General features: G+C 53.3%; 3 protein-coding genes across 9 annotated transcripts in view; 2 read left to right on the forward strand and 1 right to left on the reverse strand.

Moving 5' to 3' along the window:
• LOC111146518 (zinc finger protein 7) overlaps positions 1 to 5,058 on the forward strand; it is a 96,244-nt gene extending 91,186 nt beyond the window's left edge. For 3 of the 4 annotated variants that reach the window (XM_022502063.1, XM_022502064.1, XM_022502065.1), the window contains one exon: positions 1,109 to 5,058. In XM_022502063.1, the coding sequence (XP_022357771.1) occupies positions 1,109 to 2,907 (1,799 nt within the window). In that variant the 3' untranslated portion in view covers positions 2,908 to 5,058. The remainder of the gene's footprint in view (positions 1 to 1,108) is intronic. The other variant, XM_022502062.1, reaches the window with a different exon arrangement.
• A 5,316-nt stretch (positions 5,059 to 10,374) lies between these two features.
• LOC111146523 (COMM domain containing 5) lies at positions 10,375 to 13,387 on the reverse strand. 4 transcript variants are annotated; one of them, XM_022502078.1, is made up of 3 exons: positions 12,889 to 13,386; positions 12,522 to 12,688; positions 10,375 to 11,324 (listed from the first exon to the last, which is right to left on the reverse strand). In XM_022502078.1, the coding sequence occupies exon 3, from the start codon at positions 11,269 to 11,271 to the stop codon at positions 10,597 to 10,599; it is 675 nt and encodes a 224-aa protein (XP_022357786.1). In that variant the 5' UTR covers positions 11,272 to 11,324; positions 12,522 to 12,688; positions 12,889 to 13,386; the 3' UTR covers positions 10,375 to 10,596. The 4 variants fall into 4 exon arrangements, with proteins under 4 accessions (XP_022357786.1, XP_022357788.1, XP_022357787.1 ...); XM_022502080.1 differs by lacking the exon at positions 12,522 to 12,688 and having other exon boundaries at positions 12,889 to 13,387; XM_022502079.1 differs by lacking the exons at positions 12,522 to 12,688; positions 12,889 to 13,386 and adding an exon at positions 11,894 to 12,428.
• Positions 13,388 to 13,485: 98 nt separating this feature from the next.
• LOC111146521 lies at positions 13,486 to 22,645 on the forward strand. The gene is made up of 2 exons (XM_022502075.1): positions 13,486 to 14,450; positions 22,462 to 22,645. The coding sequence occupies exons 1-2, from the start codon at positions 13,496 to 13,498 to the stop codon at positions 22,533 to 22,535; spliced, it is 1,029 nt and encodes a 342-aa protein (XP_022357783.1). The 5' UTR covers positions 13,486 to 13,495; the 3' UTR covers positions 22,536 to 22,645.
• The last annotated feature ends 1,352 nt before the right edge of the window (positions 22,646 to 23,997 follow it).

Raw genomic sequence — 23,997 nt, forward strand, 5'->3', positions numbered from 1 at the left:
GAGTCCTTACTGTGGGGTGGTGATTCCCTGCTGCTGACCTCACTGGGTCGTCATGAAGACTCATCAAGAAACGGCAGAACTAAGTGTTCCTTAGCCACCGAAGATGGTCTGTGTGGGATGGCCTTTGGCTCACCTGGGCCCGCCCACGAACTGCGGATCCCTGGAGCTGGAGAGGGTGCTGTTGTTAGGAACCACCAAGAGCCCTAGAACTGGGCCCTGGAGGATTTTGCTGTGGGGTAGTAATGAGCTGCTCGTAACTGGTTGTCACACTGGTTACGAAGTTGGTTGTGATGCGAGTTATGACCCTGGGCGTGATCACGGACACCACGGAGGTGTCTGACATGGCCAAGGTGCTCTCTAGGACTACAGAGTAGGAGACAGCCTGACATGTACTTGGAGAGTCCAAAAGGAAGGTGGATGGATGTTGGGAAGCCTCATGGGGGGCAGGCCGGGGTAGCTGGAGCCTCCAGAACCCCAAGGGAACAAGAAAGCAGTAGGACCCCTGGGTGTGGCCTCCTGTAAGCCGAGGGCCACAAGCAGTGGTTGTGCACGGCAGGGCTGCATCAGGGTGGCTTGGCAGCGGCTGGAGAAAACAGAAGTCAGGCCTGGGGTCCCACTCAGAGCCCCAGCCGCTCCTCAGGCTCACCCCTGCTCTGCCCTCAGCAGCCGTCCGGCCTTCTTTTCCTCCAAGCCTGCCTGGCCCCCAACTCAAAGTCTTCAAACCCTCTTGCCCTTACTCCGCCTCCTCTGGGTCCGGGAGCCTCTGGCCACACTTGCCGGGCCGTCCGGCTCACTGTGTCTTTATGGATTTTCACTCATCCCAGTTCCCCACAGGACGGCCCTCTCCTCACATCCTCACACGCAGGAGTGCACAGTTGTTGAATGAATGCATAAAGCAAAAGTATTAATGAAACCAAATTTTGAAAACCGTCAAAGGCATGACTTCTGGTAGTGTTTCTCCACGTGGGTGTGTCCTTGCTTGATGGGGCCCATCCTGGCAGGGAGTGCGTGTGGTTCCCAGGGATGGTGTGCAGCCCCTGTCCCCACCCCTGGTGTTTGTCCCGTCTCGAAGCACGGGGTAAGGGGCATTCTTTCCTGTTCCTTTCAGATTCTGCGGTTGGGATTGTGACTGAGCAGGCCTGTGAGGACGTGGATGTTCTAAGATCAGAACCCTGTGTGGCGCTGGTCAGAAGCCCCTCACAGGGTTTTCCTCAGACTTCTAGCTTTAGAGACACCTGTGATTCTGAGGTCTGGTCAGAGACTAAGCCAGGCTCCCTCCTCCAGAAAAAGCGCTTGAACTCAGGGACCGTGGCTACCAGGAAGACCTTCACCAAGGAGGGTGCCCAGGGTTGTGGCGAGCTGGAGAGCAGTGGTGGCCTGGGTGGTCAGCCTGGCAGAAGTCCATGGGGTGCTGCTGAGGGGACATCCCGAAGATGTGACACGTGTGGCACAAGTTTTAGATCTACTTCAGACATTGTTCTGCATCAAGGAATGAATACACAGAAGAAAACTAGTAGATGTCCAGAGTGCAAAAAAAATTTACCCGATTGTTTACAGGGGAGAAATGGAAGTAACTGCCACAGAGAGAAGCCCTATGAGTGTGAGGAATGCGGGAAAGTCTTCAGGTTGTGCTCACAGCTTAATCAGCATCAGAGAATCCACACTGGAGAAAAGCCATTCAAATGCATCGAGTGTGGAAAAGCCTTTCGTCTGAGCTCAAAACTTATTCAGCATCAAAGAATTCATACTGGAGAGAAGCCCTACAGGTGTGAGGAGTGTGGAAAGGCCTTCGGTCAGAGCTCCAGCCTCATCCACCACCAGAGGGTCCACACAGGGGAGAGGCCCTATGGCTGTCGGGAGTGTGGGAAGGCCTTTAGCCAGCAGTCCCAGCTGGTCAGACACCAGAGGACCCATACCGGGGAGAGGCCCTACCAGTGCCAGGAGTGTGGGAAGGCCTTCAGCCAGAGCTCAACACTGGCCCAGCACCAGCGGATGCACGCTGGGGACAAACCCCAACTTCCACGGAGCCCAGATGGTCCCGGCCTCATTGCACATCAGAGAACCCACCCTGCGGAGAAGCCGTTTAAGTGTGACGAGTGTGGGAAGGCCTTCAGGTGGGTGTCTCGCCTTAGTCAGCATCAGCTGACCCACACCGGAGAGAAACCTTACAAATGCAACAAGTGTGCAAAAGCCTTTGGTTGTAGCTCACGACTTATTCGCCATCAGAGAACTCACACTGGAGAAAAACCATTTAAGTGTGAGGAGTGTGGGAAAGGCTTTGTCCAGGGCTCACACCTAATTCAGCACCAGAGAATTCACACTGGAGAGAAGCCCTATGAGTGTAGTGACTGTGGAAAAGCCTTCAGCCAGAGCTCAAGCCTCATTTACCATCAGAGAATCCATAAGGGAGAGAAGCCCTACGAGTGCCTCGAATGTGGAAAAGCTTTCAGTATGAGCACACAGCTCACAATACATCAGAGGGTCCATACTGGGGAGAGACCCTACAAGTGTACTGAATGCGGGAAAGCCTTCAGTCAAAACTCAACCCTTTTCCAGCACCAGATAATCCATGCAGGAGTGAAGCCCTACGGATGCAGTGAGTGTGGGAAAGCCTTCAGCCGGAGCTCCTATCTTATCGAGCACCAGAGGATCCACACCCGGGCCCAGTGGTATCATGAGTATGGGAATACCCTGGAAGCTTCTACCCACGTGAGCCGTAAAAAAGTCAATACTGTAAAGAAACTGCATAAATGTAATGAATGTGAGAAAATATTCAGGTGGCGCTCACATCTCATTATACATCAGAGAATTCACACCGGAGAGAAACCTTACAAATGTAACGTTTGTGGCAAAGCTTTTAATCGGAGCTCAAGGCTTACTCAGCATCAGAAAATTCACATGGGGTAGACCTCTTACCTTTATAAATGTGTATAAGTGTGAATAAACCTACAGCCTTAACTTTACGTATTTTATATGGGATCATTTATACTAAGAATTTAGAATGTGGGGAGAGAGTCCAGATTCCTCACTTAGGAAAGAAAATGTCCAAATTCCTATAAAGTGGATGTTCCTTTGCTGGAATGTGTGACCTTAGCCCGCTCAGCAAAGCCTGTGTCCCTCGAGTCAGGGTGCACATGTGTAGGGTTTTGAATTCACAGAGGGAAGACCCTCGGTCCTGTGGATGAGAAAGATCATGGGAAAAGGCCTGTGAGCATCGCCACACAGCTTAGAAGTTACCCAAAGTGTCTCCCCTGAGCACTGGCCCCTCAGACTGCCTTCAGCAATCAGGATGTGTTCGTTTGTGCTCATGGAAGCCCAGAGCGAGGGGCCTAGAACTCCCTTCTCTTGCCTTCTTCACCTGACTCCTTCCAAGTCAGCCCCACCAGAGCAAGCTGGGGATACGCCAGAGGGCCCCGGGGACCAGGCTCTGCAGAGAGGAGCTCGGATCAGCACAGGACTCCAGGAACCAAGCCCAGGTTGTGATTGTGGGACCTATTCTGCAACTCTGGGATGTCATCGTCCTTGAAATCCAGAGTCTCTCTGCTTGCCAGCATCACTACAGGGTGATCGGAAGAACTGAACTGTGAGAGCTCTCCCCCCCCTCAACCCAACTCTGAGACCCCCGAGCCAGCGTCTCTAGCCAAACCCAGTGCAGACCTGGCCTCAGCAGGAAGAGCTCATGGGAGCCCAGTGGATGCCCTCCAGAGGCCAGGATGTGACCCTTCCTGCTGCTTCCCAGACTTCCTCAGACTTGGTCCTGCTGTACAAACTGCCAGAACTGGGAGGGTCTGTAAGCAGACAGGTGGGCCTGTTGCCTTTTCCCAGAGGCTGGTGGAGATGGAGACAGACTGCTGCCAGCAGCATGAGACTGAGGACGGTATGGATCGTGGCCCTGCCCTAGGGTCCTGGAGTCACCAACTGTGACAGCGTTTGAGGGGACCAGAGGTTTTACTCAGACCGACTACTACCTGCTGCCGCTCACGCAGGACCTGTCGGTATTGCTGTCACTGCCAGTTACCACTTAGACAAGACATGGGCCAAAGAGCCCTCCTCCCTGTCCTGGTGGAGAGGCCCATGTGTCCCACATACAGTTTGGGATGGTCAGGTCCATGTGGGTTTCTGTTCTAGCACACGGACCGGGATCTCAGCCCAATCACCAGCCACCGCTGGTTAGCCAAGCACAAAGTCCGGTGTGCCGTCCGGCTGCAGTACTAGTTCTCGGGGTGAAGATTGTGCCCCCAGACTGTACCTGCACCTTTGGAGGTGTCCCCTCTCCAGGTGCCAGGGCACGATGAAACCACTGTGCCCATTTCAGTAGCTGTAACCGCCTCTGCAGCTGTCCCTGCTCCACCCAGAACTTGGGTCCAGAAAGGTCAGTGCGAGAGGACCAGGGACTGTGGCCCCACATGGCTTAGGAAGGCAGGTTGGCCACTGACTGTGCTGTCCCCCGACAGGAATCCTCTCTAGGCCACTTCCTGGGAAGTGATAGGACAAGAGGGGTGGGAGGTTACATGAAGGCTTCCAAATTCCAACCTGGGCACGATGCTGTCCTCTACCAGCAGCTCCAGGCCAGCCAAAAAGGGCCAGAAGCTTCCACGTAAGTCACCCAGGCCCCTGGATTTTCTCTTTGGATTGACCTGGTCCTAGATCAGGGCCTGGAACATGGAGGCTATTAGACTGGGTCGCTCTCATTCCTTGGGAGCTCCACAGGCTGACCAAAACGTAGGCCAGAGTCGATTCCTGTAAGTGCACTCATCTGGGAGGACGGAGTTTAAGAACGGCCCGTCACAGCCAGGAGCAGTCTCCTTTGTGAGACTCTCCCCGTCTCCTGCTGGCACGACACTCACTGTTAGGTGGGCACTGCCTGGTTCCAGCCCACGTTTGTGCAAATAAACTCTTTAACACTTTGATGTACCTCACTTTACCTCTTTAAAGGCTTAAAAGCTAAGAAGGGTTTTTACATTTTTAAGTGGGGGAAAAAAAAGACTATTTTGTGACATTTCAAAGTTCTGTTGAAATGAGATTTCAGTGTGACCAAATAAAGTTTATTGGAACAGAGCTGGCCACTCTTGTGCGACGCGAGCAAAGTTCTCACTTGCTGGCCTTGTCCCCTTGGGTAGGAACTCCATGCCCTCCGTCCTTAGAGGAGTCATTTTTTCTCTCAATTCTGAGTGTGATTTGTTCACCGAAATGTCCCAATACAACCGAGAATTCCGTAGAAATAACCCCTGGAGGCTCAGACTCCAGTCCAGAGCCTCCATCGCAGAGGTCAGGGGGAGGAGCCCTTTCTTAGCCGCACCAGGCAAACGAGAAGCGTGACGCTGGCCTGCTCAGCAGCTCTGAACTCCGGCTGTGTCTGTGCACATCCCGCACGCCAGCGGCTCTGCAGAGGGAGGGCAGGAGGACCACCTGTCGGGAGTGCGAGCTTTGGGATCGTGCGTCCTACTTTCAAGGTGTATTTCCCACTTTGGGCGTCAGTGACTATAATGAGTATTTTTTAAGACTATCCAGAACTCTGTTTCAGAGCAGGTGTTACCTTGGATTTCTCTGTTGGAGACCATAAACCCATAATTTTGACCTGAAACTGCTTTTTACTCAGTTACCAGATTAAGCTTTGATGTGGGACATTGGATTGGAACCACGGAGCTTCCTAGAAGCTTCACAAAGGGGTGGGGAGTGCAGAGCCCAGGTGAGTTCACGCAGTGTGTGGGGCTCGCACTCAGAGCCCAGGAAATGTTTGTCTCAACGTCCTGACCTCGAGCATGGGGATGCTCCCCAGGGCAGTATTCACTTGTTCAGCACTCGGGGAAGAGCGGAGGCCCGCTGGCATCAGGAATTCCCACAGAGGGGAGGGGCATCTGGCGAGCTCCTGACAGTGGAGCGTGTGACTTGATCTCGGGGTTGTCACTTTGAGCCCCACATTGAGTGTAGAGATTTTTTTTTTTTAAAGTTTCCACAGAGATCTGAAAAAGATCCAGAAAATGGACAAGGTGGAAAAGGGTAATCTTGCAAGTGTGAACGTCCATTCTCTGTACAAGGCCTTGTGCGGGCCTGGGAACAAAGATGGACCTCGGGTCCGGTCAGTGGTAGGGCTGACCACTGATGAGGGTGCACAGCTGCTCGGGGCACACGGGGTCCACACACCCCAGCCTGGCAAGAGCTGGGCTGAGGCAAGTGGAGCAGAGCCACCACCCACCACCTGGTTTTTGTAGGCCCCAGAGGGGAAGATGGTCTTTAAATGGCTGAAAACAAGATGATTTTGTGACACGTGAAATTAAAGTTTCGACACTACTACAAAATTTTTATCGAACACGATTGTGCCCATTGATGTATGTCGCGTCTGCCTGCTCTCAAGCAGAAGTGGCCGAGCGGGCAGAATCCTCGTGACCTGGGAAGCTGGCACCGTCGCTCCCGGCCATCTCCTGCCACGGCAGCAGGGGGGTGGAGGGTAGCGCTGCCCTGCAGCTGCGGTGGGAGGGACGGTGAGCCCATGGCCACCATGTACAGTCTATCGACGGAGGACGATACTCCGCCCCCAGCACTCCTGACTGAAAGCGGCACAGACCAAGCCTTCTGGTGGGGGCTGGAAGGCGGCAGAGCCCTAAACCCATCCTTCCGCGTGTCTGGAACCCGGCGGGAGCAGAGGGCCATCCCAGACCCTCCGGGGCCTGCGGAGTGGACACAGCCAACAGTGTGGAGACAGACTGCTGGCCACCCCAGCCAGGTGCACAGGGACAAGGGGGAGCGCGCCTCAGTGCCCTTTGGGCAGGGAAAGGGAGTGCTGACTCGGTGCTTGTCCACTGGGCAACTCCTGGAACCCCAAGCCTCCATCAGCCCGTTTCAGCGTGGAAACATGCCTTCTCCCCGGAAGCGCTGCCAGGGGGCTTTAGGTGGGCTCCAGGGGAGAGCTCTGTCCTCTGAGGGCCTCTTGGGAAGGGGCTGTGTGTTCTCCCCAATGCCAGCAGTGGGGTGGCCTGGAAAGCGCCTCTCCTCTCTACTCATACAATTTAAAACCACTGAGGCCCAGCTACGTGGCCCTTTGGTGGCAGCAGAGCTCGGGGCGCCCTGCGCCTCGGGGCGTGTAAGCCTGGCTCAGACCCTTGGTCCCCATCCCCGCTTGAACCAGCCAAATCCCAGCTGCCCTGCACAGCAGAAGCCCTCAGTGGCTCTCAACCCAAACCGTGTGTCCATGAGCAAGCCCCCAGGTGAGGCTCGCTGCCCCTCCAGCCGGCCGGCACGGTCACTCTCCCCGCCCGCAGTCAAAGCACAGGACACTGCCGGGGGAAGCCCCATCCAGGTCGGGAGGGAAGGCTGACCACGCCAGCTCCCCCATCAGCTGCTGGACGCTGGACAGGCCTCTGACCGCTCTGTCGCCTGTGCAGTGGGGAAACGTCCACCTGCAGGGAGCGACCACGGGTGCAGTGCTTGGACTGGAGCTCAGCACCCGTCCGTTCCGCCCGGAAACGCCGTGTGCTCGCAGCTGCCTCCCCAGGGACTGGCCTGTGGAGACACGTGTACAGACGGTGTACTTCGGGTCAGCTTGACAGTATCAAGAGCTTTAAAATGTTCACATTCTGCGTCCTCTGTTCCCACTTCTAAACAGTTTCAGTACATGAAATGGTTTTACCACTAACGTCACTGTGATTTTTAATAGAAAAAAAAAAAAACAGAAAGCTGCTACACTCCGTGTCCCTCCCTCACCTCCAAAATCTCAACGTCGAAACCTTGACACCCAGTGTAATGTATGAGGAGCTGGGGCCTTGGGGAGGAAACTCGGCGTGGGTTCAGAGTCCCCAGAGAACTCCCGACCCCTGGAACCTTGTGAGGGCACGGGGAGAGGCCTGCAGCTGGCCAGGCCAGCCTGCGGTGCTCGGTTTGCTGTGTCTGAGGCGACACCGCGCGCCTGCCCAGGGGACGGCATGTTCCGCAGCCACGAGCCAGAGCTGCCACACTCAGGACTTCAGTGAACAGAGCTACCACACGCAGACGCAGCGTCCATCGGTCTCCGTGGCTGTCTGTGGGCAAAAGGACTTTAAGATTCTTTTTTAAGTTTGTTTTTACTTTTTTTCCCAAATGTATCCTGAGCATGTACTCCCTGAACACATGTAACAGTCACGACAGACACACCTTGCACGGAAGGCCTCCATCACTGGGCGGGGGGACACGGCACTCAGCATGTGCGAGGGCCAAGCGGCAGCTGGACAGCCCCGTCCACTCCCGGCCTCGGGGCAGCAGGGCCCCGCTGGCCGCTGATGCTGCAGGTGACGGTCTGCACCCCTCAGTGGAGCCTGGCCCAGGCCCCACCTGGGGGCTCTACCGGGGATCGGCCTCTGCAACCCTACCTCCCCGTGGGCAGCACCACCCGCCACGTCCTCCATGCCCACCCTGCCGTGACCTGCACTCGGAGGGAGAAGAATTGCCGGAGAGGCTGGGGGAGCCGTGCCCTGCATGGGGCCGGCAGGGAGCAGGGCAGGGCTCGTGAGTTGTTTCTCAGGGAAGCTCCCGCACGCTGCTCAGGCCGGTTTACCGGAGACCTGTGGGCAGGCCGCCTGACAGAGCACCGACGGCGGAGGCGGGAGCACTGCCAGGGGCACAGACCGAAGCAAATGTCTGCAAACACCGGGGCCCCAAGTCCCCTACGTGGGGCCGGCTGTGCTGGGAGCTACAGAGTGGCCGCAGACCCTGAACTCCCACCCTGGGGGCAGCCAGCGGAGACCCCGCTCCCCTCCACCCTGCACACTCTCACTGCCAAGGACTGAACGGTGTCCCCCACCAAGTTCATGTTGAAGCCCTAACCCCCGGTGTGACTGTTTATGGGGCCTTCGGGACGATTAAGCTTAAGTGAAGTCGTCGGTGGGGGGCTCCGACCCGACGACAGGACTGGTGTCTGGAATGAGAGGAAGAGAGAGCTCTCCTCTCCCACACATGCTCGTGGCCGGAGGAAAGGCTGTCTGCAGGCCGCTCACCAGGACCCGATTCTGCTGGGACCTGGCCTCACACTTCCAGCCTCCAGAACTGTGAGGACACAGAGTTCCACTGTTTAAGCCACTTACTCTAGGATGTCATAGCAGCCCGAGCTGCCTGAGACACCCACTTAGAGGGTCCCAGGAGCAGCCCCTGCACCCCTTTCCCCAACTCCACCACAACCTGGCAACAGCCTCTCCATCAGGCTCCCAGCCCGAGCCCCTGTGCTCTGCTCCGCTCTCAACTCATCATCCAGTAAGGCCCTTTCAGAGCAACTGTGACTTCACCCCCCCTCCGCTAGAGTTGAGCCCAAGTCCTGAGAGAGGCCTTCGGGGCCTGCCCTCCCCATGCTCTGCTCACCCCCTCACCAGCCACAGCTGCCCAGGTCGTGCACTATGAGATGCTCTCCCTGCCCAGAACCCCCCCTCCTCAGACCACTCTGCTCCCTTCAAATCTTTGCTCATAAACCATCTCCTCCCGGAGGCCCCACCCATGACCCAACTTAGGATGGCAGCCCAGCTCTTCTGGTCCTGGGTCCCTGCTCTATTTCTTTTCTTTCTTTCTTTTTTAAAAAAGATTTTAGGGCATCTGGGAGGCTCAGTGGGTCAAAGCTCTGCCTTCAGCTCAGGTCATGATCTCAGGGTCCTGGGATCGAGCCCCACATTGAGCTCCCTGCTCGGCGGGGAGCCTGCTTCCCCCTCTCTGCCCACTTGTGATCTCTGTCAAATAAATAAATAAAATATTTTTTAAAAAGATTTTATTTATTTGAGAGAAAGAGAAACACAAGAGGGGGGTAGAGGCTCTGAGCAGGGTGCCAGACACAGGGCTCTATCCCAGGACCTGGGAATATGACCTAAGTCCAAGGCAGACCCTTAACTGACCAAGCCACCCAGGTGCCACTCCTTTTCCTTTGTAAGTATTTATTTTAGAGAGAGAAAGAGAGCATGAGTGGGAGGAGGGGTAGAGGGAGAGAATCTCCAGCAGATTCCCTGCTGAGCAAGGAGTCTTGATCCCAGGACCCTGAGATCATGACACGAGCGGAAAATCAAGAGTCAGAGGCTTAATCGACCAAGCCACCCAGGGGCCACCCCTGCTCTCTTTCTGCACCACTGACCCTCCTCTGACAAGCTTTGCCAGTCATTTTGTATTATGCATTTTGTAATGTCTCCCCCTCACCACTACAATGTTAGCTCCATGAGGTCAAGGATGTGAGGCAGGAAAATGAAATGTCCAACTAGAACACAGGGTTGACAAAAGCAAATAAGCAGAGAGCTCAGATGCTACATGAGGCCAGGCCGAGTGACCACCGTGTCCACACAAAGGCCTTGGCCTGGACTCCCGAAGGCAACCACACATGGCCACACTGGAGCAGCAGGCGCCCTCACCCAGCAACAAGACCAACAGCCGGGGTAGGGGAAGGTGCCGCCTGATGCCCACCCAGGAGGACACTAGTTTATAATTGCTTTATTTCCAGGAAAAAAAAGGAAGATCCAGGTTTCTCAACGGAACAGACACTGACATGATTACATTCAAACAGTCACTGAGAAACGGCTCCTGGAAGGGCAGGCTTTGTCTGGGGACACCCGTCAGAGCCAGTTCTCCCCAATGACTGCAATGGGGTCGCAAGCTCGGTCAGGCCTGCAGTTTGAGCTCACACCTCTTCTCCAGGTCAGCCATCTCCTTGAGGACCAGCGCCACGCTGTACCGCAGCTCTTGGAACTTGGCCGTGGGGACCTCAAAGCGGTGTGCCGAGCCGTCTGAAAGCTTCAGCTGCATCAGGACACTCGGCTGTAGGGAGCGTGCCAGGGCACTGGTGGAGATCGCCACGTCCACCCTCCAGCACAAGCGGGAAACATGGGGCAGCCAGGCCCCCTGCTGCCTGGCCACAGAGTTGAGGAGAGGCCGTTGGCTCCCAAACACCACACTGGCCAAGTCTGTAACCAGGTCTTGGGGGATGCAGAGCTCCTGGAGCTGGTCCTGGAAAGCGTCGGGCTTCAGGCTGGCTGGGGGCAGCCGGATGGCCTGCTGGAGCAGTGTGTTTGTGCCGGCGAGGAGGACGCCCAGCCGTTCTTCTGACAGGTCTGCACTAGCCCTGAGGCGCTGCACAGCCTCCCGGCAGTCCTCTCCCTGCAGACTGCTGACCACCAGCTTCAGCAACTTTCTGAATGTGCCCCTGTCCAGGTCTCCCAGGAGCCGGGGCATTGCGGCCACTTCTGGGGGGAGCTGGGTCCCCAGGAAACTCACCCGGCCACTGTGACTATCGGCAGGATAATGCAGGTATGGGGCTGCAGTCCCCACGGCAGACATGGCTGCTTCCTCCTCTTTGATCAGGCAGCCCAGAGGAAAGGTCCCAGCGGCAACTGCCAGGGCGGGGGAGAAGAGAAGTCCTGTAACTCCCATGTGCTCTAGGCCAGAAAATGAGGGCTAACATGGCCTCTGCCTTCAAGGTGCTGACAGCATGAATCTCCTACAACACCTAATGTCATGGGAGGTGCTCTGAGAGCAGGTGGCAAACGGGCCCACTTTAATCCCAGAGAAGAGAGGAGCCAGGAGGTGGCAGCGAAGGGAGACAGGGTGGGGAGGGAAAGAGAACCAGAAACCAGAAGAGGAGAAATAAGTTCTCCAAACACCTAATGGAGAAAAGAGTGAAGGAGAAGAAAAGTCCAGGGAACCCAGGGACGTAACAGCCACTGCTGCTGTCACCAACCACACTAAGATCACTCCACTTGGAATCATGACAATGGCTTTGCAGGAGCCAATAAGGAAACTGAGGCTCAAACCCAACCGCCCAAGGACCAGAACCCAGGCCTGTCTATCAGAAGTCCCGCTGTCTGCACAGCGCAGGAGAAACCAGACACAGACGGGCAGCAGGAGGGCACGCGACAACAGAGGCACCTGCGGTGTCTGGAGGGAAGGTCTGTGTCAGTACCTGAAATGACAGTATGATGTCTTGGCGCGTGTCGGGTGACCGAGCCACGCACCTGCTTACACAGAAGAGGCGGGCTCGTCCGCTCCGAGCGCTGGACAGAGCTCGGCAGACACAGATCCTGTCCCCACGGCGCCCACCAGGCCCAGGGTCCTCACCATACAGCGAAGCGCGGGTGACCGGGGGACACAGGGAGGCCTCGACTGGCTTCACCGTACCGTATCCTCCCGGGAAGGCCGGGGCCCCCTCGCCCTGCGTCAACGACCACGCAATGCCCAAACTTGGGTTCTCCGCAGCTGCCCGGCCCCTACAAGGAACGGCCTTCCACTGCCTGCTCCCGGGAGGCTGCATGCTACCCCGCGCAGACGCTCTCCTGGCCACCGGCCCGAGGAAGGAGCTGACAGAGACCGGCCGGGCTGGAGCTGCGCCCCGTGCTCGCCGGAGGGACCCCGGCCACCTGCCGCACGGCCGAGCGGCCGCCCACCACCCGCGGACCGCGCCCCAAGCTGCCCCGGATCGGCTTCCAGAACTTCCCGGATAGAGCGGCCGAGGAGCTAAGGAGCGGTCTGCGGCCTCCGCCCCGAAAGAGCGACCCCAACCCCGCACCCCAAAGCCCGAGACGCCCCCGCACCTGCAGAGCTCAGACTGCAGCTGAGCCGCCAAGCGAAGCCCACCAGCGCGGCCAGACCGGAGCCGGGCAGATTCCCGGAAGCGACCCCGAGACACTTCCGGCCGCTCTAGGACGCCGGGAGGACCGGGCCCTCTGTGATCCGGCCACGTGAGTCAGGCCCACGGCGCCTGTTGTGAGGGGGTGAAGCGGCCTGGTCGGCGGGTGCGCCAGCCGCAGTCGCCCGCGGGGACTTCAAAGGCCGCTCAGGGAGCGACGGGCGCTGGGCTCCGCTGGTGTCCGGGGCGGGGGAGGGGGGCGGACCCTGACCCACCGGGGCGGACCGGGAGGGCCCAGGAGCGGAGGGCCCGCACCCCGCGCGGCTGCGCACCTGCGGGCGCCAGAGCTCCCGGTGGCACATCCGAAGGCCGGGCCGTGCGGCGTCCGGGCTCCGCGGTCGCGAGTTGGCGCGGGGAGGGCGGAACCCCGTCGGCACGGGACCACGCCTCGGGGAGCACGTGGCCGGCGGGCGGACGCGGGCCGGGGCCGCTGCCCAGCGTCGGAAGCGAGACAAGCAAGAGGACGCGGCGTGGACCGACCGCGGTCGTGCGCGGAGACCCTGGTCCCAGCGAGACGGCCTCAGCGGTGGGGCCTTCGGGCGGGCGCTGAGCCGTGAGGCTGGGGCCCCGACAGCGGGGTTCGCGCCTTCAGGAAGCGGACGGGGGACCGGGAGAAGCGGGCGGTCGACAGCCCGGGCCGGGGCTTCGGCCGAGCCGCCGAGCGGGCGCTGTCGGCTCGGGCTTCCCGCCTCCAGGACCCGGAGAAGAGCAAGGGATGGCGCCACGAGGCCAGCAGGGGACGCGCTTGACCCCCTCGGAGTCCGGCCCGCGTACCCGGAATTCCCGCCCGCCGAAAGTAGAGGCCTCTCCCCCTCTTCCCACGCCCCCGCAGCCCAGCCAATGAGAAGCCGCTATACTTCCAGCCCCCAGTTTAGTCCAATGGGCTCTCCGTTTACAACAGCCCCGCCTAGCTGGGCAGCCCAGCCCGTCTGCGCGGTGCGGTTGGCGTCCAGAGCTGCTGCTCTCTGTGCTCGCGGGGAAAACGGGTTTTGCCGGAAAAATGAGGGGCGGCCTCGTTTACTGCGGCCGCTAGCGAGAGTGCGGGCCGGGTCACCGCGCGGCGGGCTGAGTGGTCCGCGGTCGGCTTCCCGGCTGCCGCGGGGCCGGACGGCCGAGACCCCTGGGTCGGCAGTGCTGGCGGGTCCTCGGTCTGCGGCTGCCGTGCCGGAGCCGAGGGTTTCGTGCTGCGGAAAGTGCGCGATCTTAGTCTCCTGCGCGGCTGTCGTGGTCTCGTCAAGTCCCCGAGAAGATTTCGGAGTCCCGGGCCGGTGCTTGCGGCCTCCGCGCCGGTGGGGGTCGGGACGCCCCGCTGAGCGGGTTCTCTTCCCCGACGGCGCGCGACAGCTTCGGGGTCTCTGTGGAGGCGTCACAGTCGTTCCCTGGTTTTACGGGGCCGGTGAGTCGGTTTCGCCGCCACAGCCACGTGCTGACGTGCGACCGACACTGAAGCGGCGCCTGTGTCGGATGCGTTTGGGGCACAGACCGTCCCACCCCCCTCCTCTGTGTCTGCGGGCGCGCGTGCGGGCCGTGCGGGCTCGGCAGGCTCCGCGCTCGGGGCGGGTTTCGGTGGACGAGTTGGCGTCGCCGGCCCGCGCTCCTGCCGCCCGCGTCCCCCTCCCCCGCCCCGGCGACCGTAGTGCTCGCCTCCGTCAGTGCAGGTCTGGCCGTTGTAGACCCACAGGGAAGGGAGACGACACGGAACTTGTCTTTCATCTCACTCCGGTTCATCTCACTCCGCTTCGTGTCCTCCAGGTTCGGCCGTGGTCGCAAACGGCGGATTTCCTGGTCTGTAGCGGAGTCACGTTCCCTCCCGTCCGCGCACGCGCAAGAGCAGGTACGCGTACCACGTGCGGTCTGTGTACAGAACGTGGGTGCGCACGTTCCACTTTCTCCGCTTGCTTGACTGTTTTCGTATCTTGGCTATTGTGAACAGCGCTACGTGGACATGGCACTGCTGAAATTTCTTGGAGATCCTGTTTTCAGTTCTGTTGGGTAGATACCCAAAAGTGGGCCTTTTACTTTTTTGAGGAGTCTTTATGTGTTTTCCATAATGGCTGTAGCAGTTGACATTCCCACCAGCAGCACTCCAGGGTTTTCTTTTCTCCACACCCTTGCCAACACTTGTTAGGCTTTTTTTTTTTTTTTTAGGATTTTATTTATTTATTTGATAGACGAGATTACAAGTAGGCAGAGAGGCAGGCAGAGAGAGGAGGAAGCAGGCTCCCCGCGGAGCAGAGAGCCCCACGTGGGGCTCGATCCCAGGACCCTGGGATCATGACCCGAGCCAAAGGCAGAGGCTTTAACCCACTGAGCCCCCAGGCGCCCCTGTTTTTAGTTAGCTTTTAGTTTGTTGTAGTCCCACTGGTTTATTTTTGCTTCCCTTGCTTATGCTTTTGGTGTCCCATACAAACACTCATTAATGTCAAGGAGTTTTACTCCTGTTTACTTTTAGGAGTTTTATGGTTTTAGGGCATATGTTTAAATATTTAATCCATTTGAGTTGATTATTACATATGGTGTAAGATAAGGGTCCAATTTCATTCTTTGGCATGTGGACAACCAGTTTCCCAATGTGAAATAATAAGAAACACATATGTATGTCTCTGTCCCAAGTTCCCACTAATATTTAGTCTTTGACTTCACTTCAGCACCAAGCTTCTAAATGCCTTATAATTTCCAAAGTGATAGGAGTGTCTGAGTGATGGTGTCCAAAGTGATAGGCGTTTAAGGAGTGACCTTTAAAATGCTTGCAATTCCCTTGGTGACAGGAGTGTCTTTTTTTAAAGATTTATTTATTTATTTATTTATGTGTATGAGAGAGAGAGAGAGAGTGTGAGCTTGCATGTGAGTTGGGGGAGGTACAGAGGGAGAGAGTCCTCAAGCAGACTCCTTGCTGAGTGTGGATCCCAGCCCGGGGCTCCATCTCATGACCCTGAGATCATGACCTGAGCCCAAACCAAGAGCGGGACATTCAACTAACTGAGCCACCAGGCACTGTGTGGATGTCTTTTGTTCTAATGTGGTGACTCTCCATGTGCTCTTGAGTGGTCTGAATAGACGCTTGGAATGTTCAGTCCTACTCCCTTGTCCTCCAGAGAGGGGAGAGAAAATGGGAAATAAGTTAAGCATTGATCATGCCCATGCGATGAAGCCTCCATAAAAATCCCCAAAATATGGGGTTCAGTGAACTCCAGGGTTGGTGAGCACTTGGAGATGCGGGGAGAGTCACACCTTCAAGGGCATAGAGGACCCCATCATCCTGTGCGTCCCTTCCGTCTGGCTGTTCCCCATGAGACTTTTCTTAATAAACCGGTAACCTAGTAAGCCAAGTGTTCTCCTCAGCTCTGTCGGCCACTCTAGCAAATGGTCAAACCTGAGGACAGCCATGGAGCCTTTGACTTACGACCAGTTACTCAGAAGCACAGGTGACAGCCTGATCTTGGCAATTGGACTCTGAAGTGGAACTGAGTCCTTCCCTTGGGGAGCTGCCTCGACTTTCCCAGTCTGCCCGCTGTGTTTACATGGGGCTGGCATGGCCATCATTATCCACAAGGCAGGTAATCATTACCCGCAAGGCTGCCCTCCTTGCCCTTCTCCGACACACCATCCTTATGTGACTTCCCAATTACTGCCCCTGACTTAGGGCTTTCAGACTGAAGACAAAAGGGAAGCAAGAATTTCATGAGTCAGCATTTTCACTAGCAACTTCCTGAACCCATGAGCTCTTCCTTTTTCCCCAAATAGGCAACGGATACCTTGCTTGGCAACTGTGGTGGCCAAGACAATGTTCCTAACACACTTGCAATTACAGGGACCTCATTAATTAAGGGCTCCGTGGTTGAGCTCTGAATCTTATTAACATGTTTGTGCTGAGGCCACACCTCCCAGGGCTGGTCCCTACCAGCTACCAAGCATGGGAGGGACACTAAGGCAGACCCATTCCTGGAATACACAGGATCCCAAGGTGGCAGACCTGGTCTCAGTAAGTTTGCGTAGATGGCACAAGCCTGGGATGATTCCACCCAAAGTTCTCCTCTGTTTGGGTCAGACTTGAATTGTGGCCAGATAGCTCTCCCCATCTTCCCTGACTCCCTTTCTCTTATGCCAGTTCTTTCCCTAATAAAACTTTTGCATATATAATCCTGTCTTGGTGTCTGCTTCTCGAAGTACCCAGACTAACACAAATGACCTGTGCGTGGGTGATCGAGAGCACGTCTGGGGCTGTTTTGCCCACTGTCTGGCTGGTGAGGATGACTGTCCTGGTTAATAGGTGGTCTCTGGCACGAAGTGGTGACTCGGTTGCTAAGATGTCACCTGACCCAGTGGGAGGAAATGCCACCAGAAGTGCAATGACACAGGCATTTGGAAAACATGGGGGAGAATGAGAGAATGACAGAGTCCTGAGATTTTGGAGCATGGCTGTGCCCTCTGCAGAAGAGAATTATTTGCCATTTGAGAAACAGGTCTTGGCATATTCCTGGACCCTGGTAGGGGAAAAAACGCTGATTATGGGAGATCAAGTGGCTATGTGTCCTTATACTCCTCCCACTACAAGGCGAGGTCTATATGGCCTGCAAAGGCATAGTGTTAGGGAGGCCCAGCAGCGATCCATTATAAAGTGGAAATGGTACGTCCAGGGTGATGCCCCAATACGGCCAGGGGACACAAGTAGCTTGAGTGAGCAGTTAGCCCAGCCTCCCATGTGCGCACCCCCCACCCCAGCTCACATCCATGACCATACGGTGGTTTCTGCATGACCATGACCAGCCAAAGGAGGAAGGAGGGCGCTGACTTGCTTTCTAAGTGGATCAGCTCATTACCTGGGTACCTGTCAAAAACGGGAGGCAGCAGCTGCATTATAGCCACACACAAGCGTGGCCTTGAAAGCCAAGGGGAGGGAAGATCCCCAAGGGCCGGAGCTGCCAGCTGGGCACCTGCTCATCCACCCCGTGCTGAGACACAAGTGGCTTGTGGTGAGAATATACAGATTCCTGGGCAGTGCCAGGGTCTTGGCTGCCCGATTGGGGCCCAGAAGTAAGAGAGAGCTTGGGAACAAAGAGGTCTGGAGTAGAGGACATGGGAGTGGGCATGGAATGTGCAGGTTTTTGTATTAGAGCTGAACCAGAAAGCGTCCACCACAGAAGAGGCACCAAACAACCTAGATGTCAAAAGAACTTGGGACATTAGTCAGCCTTCATACTCAGCCACTTGGAGCCAACAAAGTGGGTTCCTGAAAGTGCCTGTGGTAACAGAAATGGCTCTCCACGGGCTGCAGCATGACCCTGCCCCTGGGGGCGGGGCCTGTCTAGCAGCTGCCCCTTCTGACTGTCCAGTGTGTGGGAACAAAGCTGACTACACCAGGAATGCTGCTTCTACCCTGGAAAGGCCAGCAGTTTGTTCTCACAGAGACGGAGACCAGCTCTAGGCATGACTTCGCCTGACCTGCCCACCCTCAGCCAGTACACCTGGGGCCCGCAGACTGCTTCACACACAGGCTTGGAATCTCGCCTGGTGTGAGGTCCACATAGGGGACCCACTTTACAGTGACAGAGTGTGAGACCCAGCGGTTGTGTCCTGTAGCATATTACCCAGAGGCAACTGGCCTCACAGAATACTGGACTGGCCTTCCGAGAGGTCAGCTGAGGCACAAGTTTGGAGAAAACACCATCCTTTGGGACACGTGCATTAAATCATACTTTGTGCTTATAACATAAAGATCACATGGGTCTGGGGATCTAAGGGCTGAAGCAGTAGTGGACCTACTCAGTATAACTCCCCACTATCCGCTGTGGGTTTGTACTTCAGAGGCCCACGGTTCTGGACTTTGCAGAATTGGATGTCCTGGTCTCCAAGAGGATGCAGCAAGGGTCCCCCTGAACAAGCTCTTGCCGCTGCCAGGATTGATTGGCAGGAGTCACTGGATCATGACTCAGTCACCAGGAGGCTGGCCTACAGTTATATGAGGGAGGCAGGGAGGAGTGCGTCCAGACCCAGATTGTCTATCTTGGCCTCTCCTGGTTCTCCCGTGTGCCACAGTATCCGTAAACAAACACAATGGCAGCTCAGTTAAGAAGGGTAGAAGTGTAGGGAGCTCAGACCCTTCTGAATGAAGGTTTGCATCACAACACAGGGTGAGACAAGACCTACCATGTTGAGAACAGAGGGTGGGGGTACTTGACAGTGGATAATGGAGAGGAGAGTGAGAACTTTTTGCCCTGAGATCAACTTCAGTGCTGGGAGTCTGTTCATCCCACTGACCTTCTGAGTTTCATCTCAGGAAGAAAGACCACAGGAGAGCATGGATATCTGAACTATAGTTACACTACAGAGTGCAAGGGGTGGACTGTGGTGGTCATGAGAATGCACCTTACAGACCTCCCACTATAGGAGATGGAGCTCAGGTCAAAAAACTCATTGCTTAGTTTGCCAAGTCAGTGCTAAGGCTAACCCTCCCACAGGCTACTCCCTGCCGACAACTGAGTACAGCAGGAAAAACAGGCACTGTCTGGGGGTGCCTGGGACTCCTTTGACAGCTGGCTTTAGTTCAAGGACTCCCCGACAGCTTTGCTGAACCTGCCTTAGACTGCTTGGCAGTCTGGAATGCTTCCACCCAACCTTCTCTTCTTCACTCTGGGTCAAATCTGCATTGTCCTGATTCCCTCAGTGTTTTCTCTTACACAGACATTTCTCCTAGGACTATCCTTGCATGTTTATTCTCATCTCGGCATCTGCTTCCTGGAGCCCCTTGACTAACACAGAAATCTGTTTTCCTATCATCCTTTACCCCCAACCACTTGGATGGAAGCCGTTTCATTCTTCTCAACTGACTTTCTCAGTTAGTGCCCTACATGCACCTGATGCTGACAGGACTCTTTTGACAACACTCAGGGCCCCTTTTCTCTTGGGCTTCCCTGAAATCCTAAGCCCACTTTTCCCTGGGCTAACATTTATCATATTGCCTAGAGTGTCTTTCTGATGGCCTGCCAGTTACTTCTGTGGGGCATAGGGCTGCCACTTCCATCCTTCCTGGCTTGCTATTGGGAGCCGCCAACCTGTGTTTGGATCCTATGTTAGAATGTTCACATTGTGGGGTGCCTGGGTGGCTCAGTCGCTTAAGTGTCTGACTTTTGGTGTTGGCTCAGGCCCTGATCTCAGGGTCCTGGGATGAAGCCCGGCATCAGGCTCCCTGCTCAGTGCAGAGTCTGCTTGAGATTCTCTCTCCCTCCCCCTCTGCCCTTCCTGCTGTGCTCTCTCTCTCTCTCACTTGCTCTAAAATAAATAAATAAAAAATTTTTAAAAATTTTAAAGAATGTTCATGTTGTATTAATTTCCATGTTATGTCTCCAGGAGGATGTTCCAGACCAGCTTAACTTAAATCTCCACTAATTATCAATAAGATAAAGTTTATACAAACAGGTTAACACTACTATGAATGCTTTAAGTGTAAATACAAGCTTTTCCTGAGATCTTTCCAATACTCTGAGGATTTTGCAGCAAGACAAAGACTGATGTGGAATGACTGAGGGCTTCAACTGAAGTCTTATCTGCATTTCCAAAATTAATCCTAAACCCATAAGCATGCAATATCTGATGGTGACATTGGCTTGATTTCTCTCTACTATGAATTTAACTATAAGAAAACATGTGGTTCCCTTGGGGCACCTTGACTCGGGTGGTGATTCTAGGGTCCTGGGATGGAGCCCCACATCATGCTCCTTGCTCAACAGGGAGCCTGCTTCTCCCCTGCCTGTGCCCCCACCCCGGCTTGTGCATGCTGTCTGTCTCTCTGTCTCTATCATTCACTTTCTCTGTGTCAAATAAATAAGTAAAATCTTTATTTTAAAAAAAGGAAAGAAAGAAAAGAAAAGAAAACATGTGGCTCCCAACTATAGGCTTTCCCATGTCTGTTGTGTATATGCAGCTCCCTTCCAGAATAAATTTGACATTTAATAAAGTTTGAAAAGAGTGGTATTCATATGTAATACATCAACAGAGCTTTTTCCATCAGGGTGGATTTTCTGATGTAGAGTAAGATATGAACTCTGGATAAAGGTTTTCCACATTATTTCTCCAGGATGAACCCTCTGATGGTGAGTAAGCAAAGAACTCTGACAGAAACGTTCTCTACATTCATTACATTTGCATATTTCTCTCTAGGGTGAACTCTCTGGTGTGGTGTAAGTTGGGAGCTCTGGCTGAAGATTTCCCACACACCACCACACATAAGGTCTGCCCTGTCTTTGCTGCTGAATCTGCTATGAGCTTTGAATGAAAGCTTTCCCACACACACTGCATTTACTGGGCTTCTCTCCAGTGTTAAGTAACATGTTGAATAAGATGTGAGCCCCAACTAAAAGATTTCCCACATTCATTACTGTGCAGGGTTTCACTCCAGGGAGAAGTCTATAACGTAGAGCAAGACATAAATTTAGAATGAAGGCTTCCCCACACTGTACATGAATAAGGAAGGCCTCTCTCCTGCATGAGTTCTCTGATGTCTACTAAAGAGCAGTCTCTGATTGAAAGCATTTCCATATTCATTGCATTCACGGGGTTTCTTTCCAGTATGAATTCTTTAATATAGAATAAGTCATTATTTCTGACTGAAGTCTTTTCCACATTTTGTTTTACAACCATTCTCCCATGCTGAAAATGACCACAGGGTTTTCTACATTCTTCACATTTAAATGGCTTCTCTCCAGTGTGAGTTCTCTGGTGTTAAGTTGTGAGTTAAGACTGACTGCTTTTCCATATTTATTACACCCCTAAATTTTCCCTTTGCTATGAATAAGTTGATTCATGATTAGTTGCATAAGCTATAAGCCATAAAGTCTTTCAAATATTTATTATATTTATATGGTTTTTCTCCAGTGTGAATTTTCCTTTTTTCTTTTTTTCTTTTTTTCTCTTTTTCTTTTTTTCTTTCTTCTTTCTTTCTTTCTTTCTTTCTTTCTTTCTTTCTTTCTTTCTTTCTTTCTTTCTTTCTTTTTTGTGGTCCTCTAAGATTTAAAGTTTGACTAAAATCTTTCCCACAGGGGCACCTGTGTGTCTCAGTTGTTAAGCATCTGCCTTCAGCTTAGGTCATGATCTCAGGCTCCTGGGATTGAGCCCCACATGAGTACCTCTGCTCAACAGGAAGCCTGCTTCTCCCTCTCCCACTCACCCTGCTTGTATTCCCTCTCTCGCTGTGTTTCTCTCTGTCAAATGAGTAAATATCTTTTTTTAGAAATCTTTCCGGGGTGCCTGGGTGGCTCAGTGGGTTAAAGCCTCTGCCTTCGGCTCAGGTCATGATCTCAGAGTCCTGGGATCGAGCCCCGCATCAGGTTCTCTGCTCAGCAGGGAGTCTGCTTCCTCCTCTCTCTCTGCCTGCCTCTCTGCCTACTTGTAATCTCTGTCTGTCCAATAAATAAATAAAATCTTAAAAAAAATAAAAAAAAATCTTTCCCACGTTCAGGGCACCTGTGGGACTTTTTTTCTAGTATGAATTTGCTGATGAAGAATAAGATCTGAATTGTATTGAAGTTTTGGCCACACTCATCCCATCTATGGGCTTTGTCCTCTCTGGGATGTTTCTCACTGACATTTTCTCCTAGTTCATAAAATTCCTGGTCACTTCGCCTCATTGAGTGTTTCGTCCTGTGATGTGATCATTTCACTAAAGCTTTTATTCCAAGTTAGGGATTCCCTCAAAGCAGCCCCTTTGGTATTTTTTTGACAGTTGTCTGATACATCTTCGTCTTCCCTAAGTCTTGGCAGGAAATCCTGAGGGAGTATTTCTAATACACCATGGGTGGCTATGTATAAAATATTTGCAAATAATTGTTCATTCTCGACCCCCATTACAGAATATGGAAGGAAGAAGAGGAACAAAGATGCAAACATGACCACCACTGTGCAGGCCCTGAGGAGTCACTTTTAAGCAGCTGCTGATTCCTATCTTCAGAGCACATGCTGGTTGGAAGTGGTGCTGATAAGATTTGCCAGTGATTTCTTGGATATGATAACAAAGGCCACAGGCAACAAATTGAAAAATAGACAAACTGGACTTCATGAAAAAAATTTTTTAATTGTGCATCAAAAACATTATCAATAGTGGTGCTTGGCTGGATCAGCCAGTAAAGCATGTGACTCTATATCTCGAGATCATGAGTTTAAGCCCCATGTTGGGTGGGAGCATACTTAAAATAAATTTTTTTAAAAATTAAAAAAAAAAAACACTATCAACAGAGTAAAAAGGCAACACAGAAAATGGGAGATATATTTGTAAATCATAGATCTGATAAGGGATTGATATCCAGATCATATGGTTAATTCCTAAAACTCAACAAACACAAAACACATGACAACCTGAGTAAAATATGGACAAAAGACTTGAATTACTACATTCCTACAAAGAAATTACTACAAAGGCTTTACTACAAAGAAATTTACAAATGGTCAATAAGCACATGAAAAGATGAGCAATGTCACTAACCACTAGGGGAGTGCAAATCAAAACCACACCCAGATACCAGCCCACACCCATGAGGATGGCTATGGAAGAAGGAGGGGAAGGAAGGAAAGAAGGAAAGACCAGAACAAATGTTGACAAGAATGTGGAGGAATTGGAAAACTTGTGCACTGTTGGTACAAGTGTAAATGAGGCAGTTATTCAAAAATTTTAAAAATTAAAAAAATTTAAAATGTGATCCAGTAATTCTGAGACAGACCAGGGGCTGGACTTGGGTCCCCTCAACCCTGAGCACAAAATCCAGTGTTCCTTGGCTGCCACCATAAGAAGAGGAGGGGAAAAGCTGAAACTATGCCTCTTGAGTAGCAGATCCTGCAGGAATGCAGAGGGAAGACACGCACTGAAAGGAGGGTGCTTATTACAAAGACTAGCAAAGAACACTTTGTAACTCAACCCTCACCTTTGCTAGTGCCTTAGATCTGCAGTTAAGTATATTACCTGTTTATCCTGGTACTCCTCCCGAAGTGTTCGCCATCAGCTTTTGGTTGGTTGGAGTTTTTCTTATAGTAGCTTACTTAGAAAGACTGTTATGAGTAGTATGCCCCAAATTTGTGTGCATTCAAAATTGGTTGTACGAAGCTGTTAGTTTTCAAAGGTAGAAGCTTAGATCACTGATTTAAGATATTTCTTCTTACAGCCATTTAAAGTTATACATTTTCTTTAAGCATAGCTTAGATACATCCAAAAAATTTTTAATATGTTGTATTTTCATCATCTTTTAGTTCAAAATATTATCTAATTTTTCTTGTGATTTCTGCTTTGACCTCCTGATTGTTTGGATATGTATTTAATTTCCAAACAGCTAATGTTTTCCTAGTTATTATTGTTATTAATTTATAATTTAATTCTGTTGTGGTCAGAAACATAATCT

The sequence above is a fragment of the Enhydra lutris genome, unplaced genomic scaffold (assembly GCF_002288905.1).
Source record: "Enhydra lutris kenyoni isolate GAN:26980312 unplaced genomic scaffold, ASM228890v2 scaffoldscaffold14, whole genome shotgun sequence".
Classification (NCBI taxonomy): Eukaryota; Metazoa; Chordata; class Mammalia; order Carnivora; family Mustelidae; genus Enhydra; species Enhydra lutris.

Excerpts from the sequence above, each read along its gene's own strand:
- LOC111146523 (XM_022502077.1), bottom strand. The coding sequence starts at position 11,364 with ATGGGAGTTACAGGACTTCTCTTCTCCCCCGCCCTGGCAGTTGCCGCT.
- LOC111146521 (XM_022502075.1), top strand. The coding sequence starts at position 13,496 with ATGGGCTCTCCGTTTACAACAGCCCCGCCTAGCTGGGCAGCCCAGCCC. Across the intron at positions 14,451-22,461 it reads CCGCGCACGCGCAAGAGCAG|AATATGGAAGGAAGAAGAGG; the intron begins GTACGCGTACCA and ends CCCCCATTACAG.